The sequence below is a fragment of the Psammomys obesus genome, unplaced genomic scaffold, assembly GCF_907164565.1.
Source record: "Psammomys obesus unplaced genomic scaffold, mPsaObe1.curated_primary_1811, whole genome shotgun sequence".
Classification (NCBI taxonomy): domain Eukaryota; kingdom Metazoa; phylum Chordata; class Mammalia; order Rodentia; family Muridae; genus Psammomys; species Psammomys obesus.
In genome coordinates, this window is record NW_026596040.1 from 11,776,855 (window position 1) to 11,795,818 (window position 18,964).

Below are 18,964 nucleotides of genomic sequence, written 5' to 3' on the forward strand. Positions count from 1 at the left end.
GTCTAACACCAGCAAAGCAATGCTTCAGCATCAGGAGAGATAGCCTTGCAAGTGAGAGACCAAAGAGAAAGCAGACAAAAAACAAGTTTCCTTCTTACAGGTCCTTTTATATATGGCCTGCCACCAGCACGCGCAGTCCAGATTTAGGCTGTGCCTTCTCATCTAAAATTACCCAGTCAAGAAAATCCCTCAGCGGTGTGCCCAGCTGCTTGGGTTTTCAATGCTACTAGATGTAGTCAAGTTGACAACCAAGGTTAGCCGCCTCAGCTTTAACCAGGTTGCAAGGAAGTAGATTTGTTTTTACTAGGAAGAATTTTCAGTGACACCTGTCCAAATACATAGTTTTCTATAGACAGTGATCATTGATGACCTCTGAAGATGTTTGCTGAGTCAGAGAACTGCTTGAAAGGACCATTTTCCAGGAAATTCAAGGGTATCACTGGACTAGATTGCACAAACACAGTAATTCTTCCCAATTTGGAGCATCACAGCAGCTGCTAGAACGTTGGAGAGTTTGCCTGCACTTTGCTCACTGGGGTCAGGCTCTGCTGTGGGAGGCTGATGATGAGCAGGGAAGTGAAGCGCCCACAGGGACAGCAGTTACTTTATTTCAACCTTTGCCTTTTCTGTGTCTTCTTTTAAGTCTGATTTACACTGTGGGCCTTGCAGACCTGGGGCTGCAAACTATGTATTTGATATCCCTTCACTTAGCACACCAACTCATCCAGCTGAATTAAATTAAAAAAAATGCATTTGGGTGTTTTGTCTGCATGTATGTCTGTGCATAATATGTTTGCAGTGACACAGAGGCCAGAGAGGTCGTTGGGTTCCCTAGAACTGGAGTTACAGATAGTTGTGAGTGTTTCGAATTAAACCTAGATTCTCTGTAAGGGCAGTCAGTTCTCTTCACCGTTGAGCCCTCTCTCTAGCACCCCCCCCACTGAAATTTTGTAATTGTTATTAATTTCATCAGACATTAAATAGTGTCAGTCTCCAACAAACTTTGCAGTCTTAGACTTTCTCTGGGAGAAGACTGGATTTGAGTTATTTACATTTCTTTTATTTTTTTATTTTTCCCATTTATTTATTTTTTAATCACTACAGCTTGATCTTAGCCCCCTTTCTTTTCCTCCCAGTCCTACCTCACACCCCTCCCCCACCATTTCTCCCTCTCCTTCTTCTCAGAGAAAGGGAGACCCCTCCCACAAGGGTTCCCAACCCACCCTGGCACCTCAAGTCTCAGCAGGACTAAGCACATCCCCTCCCAGTGAGGCCAGACAAGGCAGCCCAGATAGGGGAAAGGGATCCAAAGGCAGGTAATAGAGACAGCCTCCATTCCCAGTGTTACGGGACCATAGGATGATCAAGGTGCACGCCTACTACATAGGTGTAGGGGTCTAGTTTCAACACCTGCCTGCTCTTTGGTTGGTGATTCAGTCTCTGTAAGCTCCCATGGGCCCAGGTTAGTTTACTCTGTAGTTTTTCTTATAGTGTCCTTGACCCCTCAGGCTCTCTTAATCTTTCCTTCCACTATTCCACAAAACTCCCTTATGTAACCACGTGAGACTTCCAGTGGAGAAAGGAGGACACCAATCCATCCATAAAACCTTTGACCTAAAATTTCATCTCATCTACAAGAAGTGTAGGGATAAAGATGAAGCAGAGGTTTACAGAATGGCAAACCAATGGCCCACCTTGAGACTTTCCTCATGGGAGGGAACCAGTCCCTAACACTATTATGATACTCTGCTATGCTTGCAGACAAGAACCCAGCATAACTGTCTTCTGAGAGACTTCCTCCAGCAGCTGATGGAAACAGAAGGAGAGACCCAGAGCCATACAACATTTCTAAGATATGGAAATCATGGGGCACTCAAGAGATGGGGAGCCAGTTAGTGTTATGGGTTCAGCAATAGCAGCACATTGGCCACCCAAACACCAGACTCATATTGATGGAAGCTTATTGAAAGCTGAACAAAAACTGACCAGTCAGGGACATAATCTGGACTTCGGAGCAGACAATGATGCCACTTTGTTTCTAAGAGGTTTTTTTTGTTTTGTTTTGTTTTTGTTTTAATACACAAAACTGTAACCAAGTAATGACCAGGTAACCAGGAAGCTGAGGGGGTTGAGGTGGGGTGAGGGAGCAGCATTACATCATTTTAATCCATTTTGTCCCTCAAGTGTATTGTATCTAGGTAGCTAGACAAGGCATTTTAAGTTGATTGACCAGGATACAGGCTTGGGGACTTTCCAGTTCCCCACCATTTTGGGAGAAAGGAACATGGCAGGATGTTGTGGTCTTAACTTTAACAGAACATACATTTATCTTTAACTCAAGCAGAATATACACTTATCGTCAGTTGTTTTATTCCAAGCAGTAAGTATTGAACTATTGTATTGTATCCTCATGGGGGCTGGAGAGATGGCTCAGAGGTTAAGAGCACTGGTGGCTCTTCCAAAGGTCCTGAGTTCAATTCCCAGCAACCACACTGTGGCTCACAACCATCTATAATGAGACCTGGTGTCCTCTTCTGGAGTGCAGACATACATGCAGGCAGAATACCTTATACATAATCACCAATCAATCAACCAATCAATCAATCTTAAAAAAAGAGAAAGATTTATATCTTCTCCCTATGCACCTGAGAACTTGAGCTGAATTTCACCTTATGATCTAAATGGAGAATTGGAGGAAAAATGGCTTCTGATAGGTAAAGGTGGCAGTGGGTGTTAACAGGAGCTACAGTTATGCTGGGAACTAAAGTAGGTCTCAGCAGAGGGTCTATAGAGTTCAAGCAGATTAAGCAGGTTACAGCAATACACACTTTAAAGTATTTCCAGTGATCACACACAAGCAAGTATAACGCTTCTACGGTGTGCTAGGTCAGTTTCCAATTGTTAACACAGTCTCAGGACCCTGATTCTTTTTTACCCTCTCAAGGACAAACTGAACGATAGGATGTTTTTGCTCACAGCCTACAACAAAATTCCTGCCTTGACAAGCAGTAAATATTCTAGAAAGAGAAGTACAAGGTTGGCCATTTTAATGCTCTTCTTAGGACACACGAGACACTGCTGTGCGCTCACAGCAGCCTCAGTCCAGTGATTGCATTGGTACACATAGGGGTACGTTTTCTTTCCATGTTTTATAGGACTATGTACATCAGGAAGACAACATTTATGAATCAAGAGACGTTTAGAGCACGAGGTTTTCCATTGGTTCAGTTTGTTCCCTCTTTGTGGATGTACTGCTTATCTTGTAGAGAGGCACCAACACATTGGCCAGGGGCAAGTATCCCCTTTACATCTGTGACCTGATGTCCGGGGTGTATGGTCTATGGAGGAAAGCCTACAAAATGGGTTTTTAAAGAAAGAGATGGCTCAGCTGAGATGGATCTATAGGGTTAGGAGTTTCTTTTGAGCTCAGCCATCACCTGATTTTCTTTCTAAGGTTTGCTTCTCTTGCTCATAATTTACACAGTTAAATCCCTGATGGGAAGATTTCTTTCACAGTTACGCATTTTACCTTAATCTCAGAGCTCCTTTATAATTATACATTGATTATAATGTGGCTATTTGAGCTCTCATGAGTCTCAATTCACTTTTAACATTATTAATTTGGCCATGAAAAAAGTATGTCTCTATACATGTATATTTATATACTGTTATTAGTACATTGTCTTACTCAGGGTACCATCCCAGGAAGACTGGCCTATACATAATTCATAAAGAAGTTGAATATTTATTCAATTTTGGTACTTCCTTAATACTCTACTGCTCACTCCATTTCTTCTTTGTCCTATATCTACAGCTCTTAATAAAAAAAAAAAAAGCCTGACTTTCTGTGTTTCCCCCTAATCCTTGCTTAAATGTAGGCTGATAGTGATGTAAAGACTCAGTCTTCTTAAACATATTTATATTTGAAGAAAAAAATTCAAGGCTTAATACTCAGAAGGCTAAATCTCTATAGTTAAATTTTAGGCTGTGAAGTTTGTGGCAGAGATAAAGGGAGCCAGGTTAGCTACACAGGATGGGTGGGGCTTGCCCCTTCTCATTATGGATCAGGTAACTGGTGTGGTGACAGATTTAGGAAACGACATGTTTTCCAGATAAATGCAAACGTGACACTTACGTGCTGCTGGCAGGAGGTGGAGTGAAAGAACAGGTTGGGGTACTATTTAGGTAAGGGAGAAGCAAGATACAATGTTTCTACTATTTAAGTGTTCTGTGGTGGTGGCGGTGGTATATGAGGTTGGAAGTAACAAGTTGCAATCCTTTCACTATTTCAGAGTTTTGTTTGGGAGTGGCGAGGCATAGTAAAGCAAGTGCAGAGGACTGTGAGAATCCAGACAAGAGCACAACCTTTGCTCTTTAAAGATTCATCTGTGTTGTAGAACTAATTCTTCACAGAGCTGTCACTAATGTCCTTGGGAAACTGGGAAAGTGGGGGCCCTCCTTAAGGGGTATCTGAAAAAGATTCTTTAAAAAAAAAATGCCCTTTTAGATTATGTTTGAAAAACCTGTGCAGTCAAGCAATAGGATTTGGGCAAAAGCTTGAGCTCTGTTTTAGGTGGGAAGTTCAGCTAAATTAGGTGAAAGCTAAAAGGTGAAAGTTGTGTTGTAGGCTTGAAAATGCCACAGGGCTTTGAAGGTTTGGTTGACCATCTCAGACTGTGTTCCTTTCATCTTAGTCAGCCACTTAAGATCTGAGCAAAAGGAATAATATTCTCTAAAAAGTAACTCTGTCCAGGAGTGATTAAAGGATGAAAATGGCATTGTCCATTTTCCAAATTTAGGGAAAGTGTGGAAGAGTGCCTCTAATTTATCAGCTGCATATGGTATATATAGGAACAGAAATAAGCAGCTTATTGTAATGACTAAATCCTTCTTCCGCAGATGTATTGCTTTTCATCATGGAGGAGCAAATGTTTGGCACTCACGTTATCTTTAAAGTAATAACAGAAAAACTATTTGGCATAAATGTTTCTGAAGCATCTGTTTCTTTGCACAGACGTATGGGCAAACGGGAGAGGACAAAACATTCACCTTCCCATGTGGCTTTGCAGAGGCTGCCGTGCAATTGCAGACACTTTTATCTCAGCTAACACTATGTGGCTGCAGCCACCGCTGTTACTCAGGTTCTTAGAGTGTCAACAAGATAATTGAAATAGCAAGGTGTGAATCAAGAGTTCTTCTGCCATTCCTTGAAGTCTTAGAAACATTGTTTCCTGTGTATTCAGACCATAAAAGCCTCACAGATAAATAACTTTTACCAGTTCCATCATTTCTGAAGAAAGGAAGTGAAATTATGCTCCTGTTTCTTTTCAGTTTAAGGGTCAAGTATTTTAACGACTTCCAGATATTCCTTCCTGAATTTATTATGAAAACAATAAACCAAACAAGGGCACCGTCCTTGTGTATAAACCCTAACAATGCATGGTACAGTGAAAGGTTTTTAAAATGTGATCTAGCAGATAAATTTAGATCTAGTTTATAAATATGCAGACTGGTCAATCGTATTTCTTGTCTTTTCTTTTGCAAGGTTACTGTCAGTTTCCCAGACAGAGGCGGCTTTGTCAATCTTGGTCTAAGAGTAAGGATGATGAAGAGCAGAATTCCTGGCTAACTGATAGTGGGCACATAGTAAGATCAAACAAACTCATTGCAAGCCACCGAGATTTGGATGAAGTACCTCTTTTTCTATATTTGAATGGGTAAGCTTCTTTTTGATTGATACAAACGTGATAAGTTGAAAAAGAAGGTCCTTCCTAAATAAAAAGCAAACTAAAAAAAGAGTATTTTAATTTATTTTATGTGTACTTTGTCTGTATCATATTTGCTCATCATGTACATGTCCACAGGGGTAAGAAGAAGACATCACACATCCTGGAACTGGAGTTATGGTTGTGGCTGCTGGGAACAAAATCAAAGTCCTCTGAAAAAGCAAGTGGTCTTAACCACAGAGTCATCACTCTGGCCCCTAATTAAAAACTTCAGAGACCTTTCTTTGGCCACTTTCTTTGCCTCCCTTTGTCCCTTTCTTAACCACGGGCAGTCACTAGCCATTTTTCTTTTTTAATTTGTCATTTTAGTACTGTTTCATAAATAGAATGACAGCATATAAGCTTTCTGGATCGCCTTTCTCCCTTACCCTTCTGCCTAATTCTCTGAAGATTCATCCAAGGCCAGTGGTTGGGATTTTAGAGTAGCGTTTCACAGTATGGGCGCATTGCTGGTTCACTGCATTCCCGCTGGAGGTTTCCCGTTTGGGGCTATTACAGACTACCAGCTATAAGCATCTTTTAATAAGATCACTTTGGTGTGTATATAGGCTTTTCCTTTCTTTGGGATAAATCCCCAGGAAAGGCAATTGCTGGGACACTTGGTAGTTACATTAATTTTTAAAATCGTGATTTTTTTCTGAAGGTATTATTTGGTGTTCTTCCTGGCAATGTACAGTAGATCTAGCGTGTCCACTCCTGTTTGCACACGCCATCGCTGCTAGGATGTTTGTTTGATAGTTTCTTATGGATGTCTCACCAAGGTTGAAGTGCACATTTTCCTAGTGGCCAATGATATTGATAGCAGTTCATGTGATTATGTGTGGCCCATCCCTAGAAGTTTGTTTCTTTGTGCCTTTTGTCTGTGTTCAAACTGAATTAGTTAAAGGCTGTGCTTTGAGACATTTAAACAATGTATTATAGATATTAATACTTTATCGAGTCTATAGATCTCTTTTTACACTATTAATGGGATTTTTTTTTCATTGCACATGACTTTAGTTTTGGTGCAGCCTAGTTTGGTCATATTTTAATCATATGTATTATATTTCTAGTTTCAGGTTTACTGAAAGCTAAATGGCAGTATGCACTCCTGCATATTAAAGGTTGTTTTCTCATTTTCTTCCCTAAAAGTTTGGTAGTTTTATTCTGAGTCCATGATCTATTACTTTACTAGCTTTATGCAATTCCGCCAGTGCACAGAGTTAACTTTTGTATAAAGTGTGAAGCTTGGATGACCATTCATTTCTTTTTCTTATGGGTATCCAATTGCTTCAGCACCATTTATTGAAACGGCTACCTTTTCCCTGTTGAATTACTTTTGCAGTTTTGTCAAAAATCACTTGCTATATTTGGTAGTTTATCTGTGCAATTTTTATTCTGTTCAAATGAATTACGTGCCCATAGCTTGGCCAATATCACACAGTCTTGATTATTGTAGAAAATAATGCCTTAAAACAGGGTAAATTTTATTCATGCACAAAATTGTTTTACTTAGTTTAGTTCTTTTGCCTTTACACGTGACTTAAAAAAAACACAAACAAACCAATTCTGTAACTACAGAAGTTATTCTGGGATTTTGATAGGAATCACAGTAAATATTTCTATTAATTTTCAGGGAATTACATTTTATTATGTTGAACTATAACTGTTTCATAACTTTTCACTCTTGCATATTATTTATTAATTTTATAACTGTTTCATTATTTAAGCATTGTAAGTGGTATTATTTTGGTTTTGATGTTCACCTGTGCACTGATAAAATATACAAGCAGAAGTCAGCCTTCTATCCTTGTGAGTTCCACAAAGATAGATTATCACTTCTGACCATGTACCGATGATGACTTTTGCTTTCATAACAACTATTTCCACTTTATTAATATCACAGTAGGTATCATAAGTTGCCTAGAGAAGACTATAGGAGGCTGTGTATAGTATAGGCATTTGTTATCATTTTTTTTTTTTTTTTTTTTTTTTTTTTTTTTTAGTGTCTTGAGCATTTGTACCTATTTTAACTTGCAGGAAGTCTAAGGTGATTTTAAGTTTATTGTCTACACTGTGATTAATTTTCTTAAATATGTTTAGGAGTTCTCTCTCTCCACAGCTGCCTTTCTTCCTCTCTCATTCCCTCTGCATTGCTTATCTTTCCCTAGAGTCTCCTTTTTTTTTTTTCTTTTTTCTTTTTGTTATCCAATGATATTGGCAAATGGGAATCGTTTCATTTCCCCCATCCCAATCTGTGTAGATTTCCCTTTCATGCCTTATCTGACTGGCCACACCCTCCATCTTTATCCTAAGAACATCAGCAGCAAGAGCAGTCCGCAGAGACAAATTTGCTGTGTTTGCATTAAGGGGCAAAAGGTGCCATACTTTACTATTAAGAGTATTGAAATCTTAGCAGTAGATTTCATTCAGATATTATTATGAAGTTCGGAAATTTCTTTCTACTCATATTTGCATGGCATTTAAAAAGTCACATGCTGTACCAGTTGCAATGAATCATAGCCAGTTTACCTTAGTACAACCCAATATACAGCCAAACCATTAATAGAGTTTCTTTCTTCTGTATGTTAGTGATACAAAGTCTAGGATCAAGAGGTCTTGGCTTGGCCTCCTTGAAGGCCTAAGAGGAGATAGCCCTTTCTCAGTGCTAGTGCAAGTGAGGGGAAGGATAACATCTCGACCAGGAATTATAGAACCTGGTGCCTGGCTCATCCCTCTGCTCATAGCTACCATGAAGTTGTATACCAACTACTTTGGCCCCTTCTGAGGGTATTTTCCCAGGGACTCAGGGCCCTTTTCATTCAGTCTAGGTTCTTAAAAGGTCTGCTCTTCCCCATACTGCCACCCCCGGAACCATGCCTTTCACACATGAATCTTTGGCCAACACAAATCACATCCAAACTATAGCATTAAGGTGTTATCTATTCTCAGGTAGCTCATATAATGAATTATGTTGAGTGACTTTCAAATATTAAATCAGCCTTATATCCCTGGAAAACCACTTCACTTTTTTTATAGTGTATTATTTCTTTAACGTATGGCTGAATTATATATTAATGCTTTGTTGAGGGGTTTTTTTTGTTCATTTTTACTAGGAAGAATATTGGTATAAGTTTATTTTGTGTTATCTTTGCCTTGTTTGGTTAGGGTATTACTGCCTTCATAAAATGAACTGAGAAGTCTACTGTTTTCATGTAAAAGCTGTTATAGAATTGACATTAATTATTCTCAAAACACATCACAGAATTTTCCAGTGCAATCACGTGGTTTTTGAGGTTTCATTTGAAAGTTAGCAGCCGTACGCTTGACTTCTTTTATAGTTACAGGGCTAGGCAGTTTAGTTCATGTTGTATGAGCTGTAATTGTGTTTTCTGAGAAGTTGGTCTATTTCACTCCTGTTATCAAATTTATGTATACACATCATATTATTGTCTCAACTTTTTTATATCGATAGGGTATGTGGTGTCTTCTTTTACATTCTTGATAGTGTCAATTTTTTTTGGGTGTGGAAAGTTATCTGGTCTAGTTTCAATATGTGTGCATTTCCAGGTAAATCACAATTGGTATATTTTTGTCATAACATTTCAATAATTCATATAGAGTGGTGTCTTCTTCTCTTCCTGTCTATGTGTTCCTCTTCTCTTATTCTTGACCCACAATGACAAGTGTTTGTAGCTTAAAGTGTACATCTAGGTTTGAGACTTTGAGTAGCATTTGCATGCCTGGTGCATGTTTTCCTTGTATTCTTTAAAGATCATATAGAGAAATTGGTAGAGGAAGTCAGAGTGAGGTAGAGAAGAAAGAGAAGCCACAGAGGCTGTGTTAGACTGGGGTCCATAGAATGCTCTGATGTCATCTTTGAGAATTCTCCAGTAGGCCTGGTGACCTTTGACCCTTAACAGCCATGCAGCGTGGTGAACACTGGACAGGCCCGCTGTTTGATTAAATAATCTGAGTTCTTCAGTCATTTAAGGGGCTGGATTATTTTTAATTTGTGTTGAATTGTCTCAACGGATTTCCTGAAGGCCAAAGAAAGGACCAGCCAACCTGTAGGGAAAAGGTCAAATTGGACTTTAAGTATCCTCTAAGGGACTATTGTAGCTGACACAATGAAACGGCGACAAAAGAGGAAACATCTGGAAATTGAAGAGGCTAAGGAAACTGATGAGAAGGCAGGAGGTATGTGTTGGGCAGCTTGGCTAGGGGCACAAGGGATGCTGGCCCGCTTGAGCTTCCTCTAGAATGGAGTGACTGAGGAGGATTCAGATGAAGCAGAGAGGTAGTGATCACTTATCAGCTCATGCTGCCAGATCTATCTCTGGGGTTTCCATGGTGTGAGACAGAACTAAGAGTCCTGATACCCACGGCAGAAAGATAGTCAGTTGTGTTGTTTATGAACATCCTTCCTGGACACTGGCATTTCCTCGTCACTGGCATTTGTAGCTATGGACCTCAAGCTTGCAGAGGTCCCAGCTATATGACTCAGAGGTGCATATTTTCTGAGCTCTCTTTCTGCATGCGTATCTCTTATTGCTTTTGTTTCCCCACCTAGGAATAATGGGTTGGAGCTGTGATGGAGATTACTAAAAAGGAGAGTTTCAATAAGTCTTTTGGCTAAGTGTAAAGAGTAACCTAGTGGGTTAATGGGCTTTGTTGAGAAATATTCTGACAAATAAAATGCTTATTCAAATGATTAAGAGTTCGTCAGGGTTGATGCCATATTGAAACCATGAAAATTTTGTTCCTTGAGTAGAAAGAATTTCTAAGCGGTCTATTAGAGTTTGTGGATGTACAGGTTTTAGACTTTCCAGAGGAAATGCAAAGGAAAGGAAAGGCCTCATAATAGAGCAAGATCATAACAGATGGGGTGAAGCTCACCGGGGCGCTAGAAGAAGTAGAGGACACTGTTAGTTGCTGGTTTGTATCCTAACATGTATGGTAACAGCAATTACTAAATTTAAAAACAATAAAAGAAGCATGTGGGCTGGAGAGATGGCTTGGGTGTTAAGAGGACTTACTGCTCTTGCAAGAGGACCTGGGTTCTCTTCCCAGAACCCACATGGGCCGATAGCTCTTGTTCCAGGGGATCAGATGCCCTTTTCTAAGCTCCTTGGCCACCAGGAATTTACATGGTACACAAACATACATGCATGCAGAACACTCACGCACATACAATAAAAATAAATAAATCAAAACATTTTAAAAAGAAGTGGCTTGCTATGAAAAGGTAAGAAATGGAGCAGAATGGAGCCCAATCTAGATGCCCAGATGGAGGTTTTTGCACAAAGTAGAGCCCAGGAGCTTCCATGGGTCCTGGACCTACAGACCATGGCTGAGCTCAGAGAACAGTGACTCAAAGTGCTGTCAAATTCTCTCTGGCAGCTACCAGAAGGCGAAGGCAATGGATTGAGCTTCCCCGTAAACCCTCATATTGTAGAGTGTTTTTTTTCAAGGTGTCCTTATTGGGAGGAGAAATAGCAGTGTGAGGGTGGGAGGGTGACGCTAACAGTGGAGTTTGTGCGTACAGAGGGCACAGTTTCTGCATCCTCGCCTAGAGCTGGCTGACGTCAGTGCGAGTGACCGTGTATGCCAAGCTCTCAAGAAGGTCTTCCATGAGCTAGCCACACATGTCCCTTATGTGCTCTGATGCAGAAAGATGCCCCATACCTCTGCACTCCGAGAACACACAGCTGTATGACTGCACCATCTCTTTACCCTGCATACACAGCCCATGCTGTGGCAGTTTTCTTTTCACACACTAAATTCTACTGTGTGTGTGTGTGTGTGGGGTACGTATGTGTCTCCAGCCACATGTTATGGTATGTCACATGTGAAGCACACTATCCATGTAAAAATACCAGGCTTGCTTTCTACTAATCACAACAAAACAGAATCATCGGTGCCTTTTATTAGGGTTGCCAAATAAAGCACAAACTATCTGCTTACATTTAAATTTCAAATAAGATACAAATGATTGTTTAGCATGTATGTGTATTAAATACTGTATAGACATATTTACTTTACAAATATGTCTGTGACTTAATTGAAATTCCAATTGATTTGTATACCAGACATTTTTTGTCTATTAAATCTGGTGACCCTTACATACTCACCATAGGCTGACCTAGTACATATTTCTGCTCACTGCTGCCTTCCAAGACTAAAATGGAAAGTTCAGCTCAAAGATGGACTTCAGTTCATTACCCTCAGAGCCTAGAAAAGTGCTTCACACATAATAGCTACTTATTAACTATTGCTTCAGAGAAAGAAACACACTTCACAGACATAGGCTATACCCTATAAAGAGGAAAAGTTGCACATTCCCTAACTTCTGATTTCCTAGAGACCTCATTTCTACTGTATTCACCATATCAACCTCACATTTATTAAAGGTTGCCTCATATACAACACGGTTACCCTTTTATTAATCTTACTTATTTTTATGTATACATTTTTCTTTTGTTTGCATGTATGTCTGTGTACCATGTGCATGTCTGATCCCTGTAGAGGCTGAAGAGGGTGTTGGATCCTCTGGAGGCTGAAGCTACTGAGAGTTGTGAGCTATCATGTGGGCACTGGGAGTCAAACACAGGTCCTCTGCAAGAATAGCTAGTACTTTCAACCACTGAGTAATCTCTCCAGCCTTCACCTTTACATTCTTAATGAAGACACTGAAAAAAAAAAAAAACAACCTTGTGGTTGTGATTAAGTACTAGACTATCTATTTAGGACCAGATTCCAAGCCATGTATATTAATCATAATCATTATGTGTCAGACACAAGTAATTATTTGTTGGATGGGTAAGTTATGTACAGACATGTCCAACCACCATATCTTTGTGTCTTTTATACCTTCCTCAGGAATTTCAAAGTCACAAGAGGATGTCCCTCAGCCCGAATCCACTGGAATGGCCAAAGCCCAGAGCCCAGGGGTAGGGGAGGTCTCCTCTGCATCCGAATACTTCTCCTGTGTTTCTTCTCCACACAAGCTCATCCATCGTAGCAAGGGTGCGAGGCTCCTTGGGTGTGACACACCTTGGGTATGGGGCTTCTTGGGTGAAACTCTGGGTGTGGGTCTCAGGGCACAAAGCATATAGAAAGCATACAAATTCAAGGATTAGGCTGAGGGGAAGTTGGGGATGGCCAGGGCTTTCTAAAGGAGCCTAGCTAAAATTCAGAGCTACCAAGGGAGTTGGAGTTTGGTATAGGAGGCCCTGATTCGTGACTTATTCCTGGTGAGAAGTCATAAAATGGTGGCTAGAAGGGTCTGGGCTTGGGGCAGCAGGCGAAAGGACCAGATAAGCATCTGTAGAGGAATTGTGTGGCTTCTGTTTTTGGATTTGCATTTAGAGTTCTGTGTATTTCTTCAGCATAGACATTAGTGTAGTGGGACCACATCCAGCACAGACTCACAGACTTCACACAAAGCTGTGCTCCACACAGTTTGTATGTACATGCACAGGGTGAAAATATATGACCCATGGTGCTCTTCTCTGACACCATAGCCCACATTCCACAAAGACCACCCCAATGATGTCTCAGGATCCCATTTTCACTGCATACATCCTCTACCTCCACTTCACACACTCCATGCTCCTAAGTACGCACCGTCTAATATTCTTACACATAAAACACCACAGCAAATACAACAGCCTGTAAATGAACGGTATATTCCACACTTGTCATCCAAGCCTATCCCCCGAAGATCTCCTCTCCTGTGTCACGTGTACTGTCGCTCATGCTTCCTCAGCTTTCTCTCTGCAGATGCTCTTATATTTCTAATTTCAATTCCCAGGAATCCGGAAATTACAAGGCAGTTCCAAGCCTAGATCGCCATTAGACCAGGTCCCAGAAGGAGAGGCGACTACTGCCCTCTCCCAACATGTCTCATCATCTGGTCCATCCTATAAGACTTGTGAATCCTCTCTGTGTATAAACAGAGAGGACAGGGCGATGAAAATATATTACATGCAGGTGCAAATGAAAAAAGGTGTGGCTGTCTCCTGGGACACAAAGGAAACCTCAGAGTCCCTAGAAAAGCAGCCAAGGATGGAAGAAGCCACCCTCCCTGAGGGTGTGTGGGTAGGAACTCCACCCTCTGATGTGTCCACCAGAAACCTCCTGTCGGACAGCGAACCCAGTGGGGAAGAGAAAGAACACGAGGAAAAGCCAGAGTCAGACAGCCCACCGGGATCACCCGTGGTTGAGGAGAGACCCAGGGCCAAGACGCCCGACTGGCTGGTGACCATGGAGAATGGCTTCCGGTGCATGGCTTGCTGCAGGGTCTTTCCCACAGTGGAGAGCCTCCAGGAGCACGTGCAGTACGGGATCAGGGAGGGCTTCAGCTGCCATGTTTTCCATCTCACCATGGCTCATCTGATCAGCAATGCGGAATCAGAGGGCACCCAGGAGGAGGAGGAAGACAGCAACGAGGAAAAACAGAAACCCAAGGAAAGGAAGGCCGAGGGGCAGCAGACCACAGAAGATGTTGGTGTGAAGAAGCCGTGGAGCCAATGTCCAGGCTATGTGTTTGATTCTCCAAAGGACAGAAGTGAGCAAAGGCTGGGTCTGCCCGATTGCAGACTTGCGACTCTGCCGGGAAGAGAGGGCGGTTTGTCAGCTCCGGGAATGATGGAAGGGGGATTAACCGGGCCCTCTGCTTCTTGCTCAGGAATCTTACACGACTGTAAGTTGCAATTTGTCCCGAGCTTTCCAGCTCCCGCAGAAAGTTCTGACCATTTCTAAGGGCCGACAGAGCACCTTTCCTCATTAAGAAGTGTCCTTATTTTGGTTTCCACACAGCAACTGAGATTCCTGGGCCAGAAGAACTTGCAAGATGGGGTGGCCTTCTCTTGGGAGAGGTAAGGCCCACAGGCGTAGAGAGTTAATAGAGCAGGAAGTGTAGAGAACCGGGAGCAGGGCTGTGCTGGGCTGTTTGGCAGCGCACCCAGCTCTTCTAGGGAAATTGGCCTGTATTTACTTCAGTGAGAATCTGGAGAATTTTGACTGGGAGCCTTTTCTGTTCCTTCGTGATTGTCCTCTAAGATGAAATGGTGTTGTCCCTCTAGGCAGATAGCTCAGCACAACTCCAGGGAGGAGGAATGGCCTGCAGAGAGGATGGGGATCCCGCAGGGCCAGGAGTCCGGGTCTGGAATTTTTCAGTCTGAGTTAAGGGCTCATTGGCTCACAGACATAGCCCTGTGGAGAAGATGGAACTGTAGGGAGGAGAAAGGGAGCCACATGAAAGTGAGGTTTCAAGAAACCTGGGCACATCCTAGAACTTATATTTTGCGGCAGTGGATCTGAAAATAAACTCACCGTGGTATGTGCATGACTGTGGAATTAAGATAAAAGTAGAGGGTAATTGACTAGCAACAGTCATGGCGTTTCTCATCTCTTCCTGTTCTCCTGTATTTATTTTCTCAATCCCAGGAAGAAGAAAGGACCCTCGAGAGCCCAGTGGCAGTAGACAGAATGCCAATAGCGTAAAGGAAGATGAAAAGACCAACAGTCCCTCGAACACATAAACACCATATGCAATAAAGAGTATTTCCCAAACCATGCCTTGCTGTGTTTTTAGCAAGAAAATCTACCCATCTCTAGAGGCTGGACAGTGAGGTTTCACTCCAACATTAATCTCGGCCTGTCGTGGACTGTGGACTCTGCATCCCAAGGCTGCCGACGGTGTACTTGAAAAATCTTCCACTAAGCACACTGTCTCATCCAGATGGGTTAAAGATTTATCTTCTCTTCTCTCTCTCTCTCTCTCTCTCTCTCTCTCTCTCTCTCTCTCTCTTTTAATACATTCTTATACTTGCAAAGTCTGACCCAGCACTTTGGAGCCCACCTCTGACACAACCCACTGGAACAATGGGGATACCGGAGGCACTGAAGTTTGATTTTTGATGCCAGTTGTGAGGTTGTCCTGTCTTTGAAAGGCGAGTTTACATGACTGACTCTGAATAGAGCAAGAAAGGGGCCTAGAGGACAGACGGGGTTAGAAAAAAAAAAAAACAGTGTGAAGCTCAGAGTCTGTTAGTTCAAATACAGTGGTATCTAACTGCTAAGACCTGCTCAATAGGAAGGCAATTCATGCCTGGGCATGGGAGGAGCTGGACTGTGATTATGGGGTGAAAATTATGTAGAAAAAAGTACAGGTGTGAAATTCTCAACAACAACAAATTAAAAAGATACAATTAAAGCCCATTCTCTGAAATCTACCCAAATGGACTTCACAGTGGCCTGTGATTTTGAGAATTCCCCTCTTGGCTCCCCTTCCTTAGGGTGTGAGTGGCCAGCTACCAGCCCACGGCTTCCAGTTCTACGGCTTCTGTTTGAGTATGTTTTTGTTGGGAAATGTTTTCGATGCATTCGATGTTTCTGATGATAAACACCAGTGGTTCTGTCACAGCTGTGGTGACGTTACTACCTTATCTCTTTTGCTTCAGCAGGTTTGAAGTAAAAAGGATTTTAGGTACAAGCGAGTTCCACTTTATCTCCGCCTTACACACATGCACACTTAATGCCTCGCCTTGCAGCTTATTTATCATCTTAGAACATGTTTTGGGCATTATCAGTTTTATTCAAGTATTTTTTGTATAGTAGTTCTTAGTACTATTTTATAATTCATCCTATTAATATGTCAATTTTAGATTTACTTTCTTAGCCTCATGTTCTTTATTTATTTAAATTTTTTCACATAATGTATTTTGATCACATTCCTTTTCTTCCCTTATTTTCCCAAGATCCTCCCTCCTTCCCTACCCACCCTGCTTTGTTTTCTCTTTCTCCCTTCCTCTCAAAAAAAGAAGACCCCCTACAAAAAAGTGAAAAATCAAGACAAGTAAACAAAAACAATAAGACAAAAATATCTCAAACAAAACTAAAGTTCACACACACACACACACACACACACACACACACACACACACCCCAAAAAAACAATACACAGAGTCTGTTACTCTTGGGCATGAGGCCTGCCCTGCAGTGTGGGTGATATACTCAGTGACATTCCAATGGAAAAAAACTAATTTCCCTTTGCCAGCAGCTATCAGTTGAAAAGAGCTTCTTGGTTAGGGACAGGACTTCCTGTCTTCTTCCTCCTCTTTGTGTTGGGATTCTGTCTGGTTTGAACCTGTGATTTTTGAATCGGGGGATGTTTGATAGTTTGTGTATTTTCTCTATTGGAAACAAGCTGAGTATGTTTATCCTATATTATTTGGCTAATCTCCACCTAGGAGAGGGTCATAGGGGGAGAGGAGGGAGGATGGGTGGGACAGGGAGGAGACGAGGGAGGTGGGGCTACAGCTGGGATACGAAGTTAATAAATTTTAATAATAAATAAATAGATAAGAAAAAAAAAAACAAGCTGTGACCAAGTCTATCTAGGATGTGTGCCTAGGAGTGAATTGCTATGCCCAAGTACACACTTCATAAAGTCACCATTGATACAGTGCATTTATTTATTTTTTGTTCTAGTTGTTTCTCTTGTTTTTTCCATAATGATTGATATATTTTGTTACAACAGTTTTCAACTATGAATTAATCTTTTTCTGATTTAGTATTTTCTTTTTATTCATTTTGGGTTTCTTTTTTCCTATTACATGTTGAATTTTATTATCAATGTTTATCTATAGTATTGATCACACAGCTAGTAGGTTGGCTGAAATATCCTCAGTGTAAAAGAATGCCCTCCTGAACAGTTTAAAATATTCAATCATATTACATATAAATATTAGATTTACTCAATTATTTGTATTCGTTTACTTCTCTTTAAGTTTTCTTGTCTTTCTGGATACTCTAGGACCTCTGATTCAATATTATAATGATCATAAACATAATATTTTAAAAGTGAGTATTAAATTTTATAAATTTTAAAATTTATCCAGATGTTTTTTGCTGTTTCTTCTCACAACATTAGTTTTGAATAGTGAACATTCACACCTCCCTGGCATAAACTGCTTTTCACTCATTATTGTTTTCTCTCTCTTTTTTCTTTTATTAAAAATAGATTCCTTTTTATACAGTATATCTGGTTTAGAGTTTCCTCTCCCCCTATTTCTCCCAGTTTCTCCCCACCTCCCATCTGCTCCAGATCCACTTCATTTCTGTCTCTCATTAGGAAAGAACAGGCTTCTAAGAGACAACAACCAAACATGATAAAATAAAATATAAGGTAAAGTAAGAACTATCACATCAAAATTGGACAGGCAGCCTAACATGAGGAAGAGAGGTCCTAAGAGCAGGCACAAGAGTCAGAGACCCACTTGTTCTCACAGTAACTTATATACAAGTTAATAGCTATAACATATGCAGAGGACCTCTTACAGACCCATGCAGACCCATATGAGCTCATATATACCTTGCTTAGTTGATTCTGAGAGCCTTGTTCTCCCAGTGTCCTGCAGCCCCTCTGCAATCTTTCTGTGTCTGTTTCCATGGGATTCTCTGAGCTCTGAGGGGGAGGGATTTTGATGGATACCTCTAATTTAGACTTTCCACATGTTTGTCTGTGGGTCTGTGCATCTGTTCCCATCTGTTGTAGGAGGAAGCCTTTCTGATGATCACTAGATGAGGCACTGATCTATGAGTATAGCAGAATATTATTAGGAATCATTTTATTGATTTTATTTTAGACCAGTGGTGTTTGGGTTTACCCTAAGTCTCTGGGCTGTCTACTCTCTGGTTATTGGTTACCCAAGCAGTGTCAGGCATGGGTTTCTTCTGGTGGAGTCGACCTTAAGTCAAATCAGATATTTGTTGGCTATTCGCACAAGTTCTGTGCTGCCATTGTCCTAGCATATTTTGTAGGCAGGATCAATTGAAGGACTAAGATCAGAAGGAAGGAGAAGAGGATCTTCCCTATCAATGGACTTGGGGAGGGGCATGCATGAAGAAGGGCGAGAGAGGGTGGGATCGGGAGGGGAGGAGGAAGGGGCTTATGGGGGGATACAAAGTGAATAAAGTGTAATTATAGTAAAAAAATAAATAAAAAATGACAATACAAAAAGAAAGTTAAAAAAATGTTTTGTGGCTGGGTTGGTATCTTTCTTTCTCTCTTTCTCTCCCTCCCTCCCTTCCTTCCTTCCTTCCTTCCTTCCTTCCTTCCTTCCTTCCTTCCTTCCTTCCTTCCTTTCTTTCTTTCTTTCTTTCTTTCTTTCTTTCTTTCTTTCTTTCTT

At 41.1% G+C, this 18,964-nt stretch overlaps 1 protein-coding gene across 1 annotated transcript; it reads left to right on the top strand.

Annotated features, from left to right (window-relative positions):
• Window positions 1-9,895: 9,895 nt before the first annotated feature.
• Window positions 9,896-15,275, top strand: Fam170a (family with sequence similarity 170 member A). Its single transcript, XM_055622986.1, has 5 exons — window positions 9,896-9,965; window positions 12,648-12,794; window positions 13,582-14,337; window positions 14,589-14,647; window positions 15,219-15,275. Exons 1-5 carry the CDS (start codon window positions 9,896-9,898, stop codon window positions 15,273-15,275), a joined length of 1,089 nt encoding a protein of 362 aa, XP_055478961.1.
• Window positions 15,276-18,964: the final 3,689 nt, after the last annotated feature.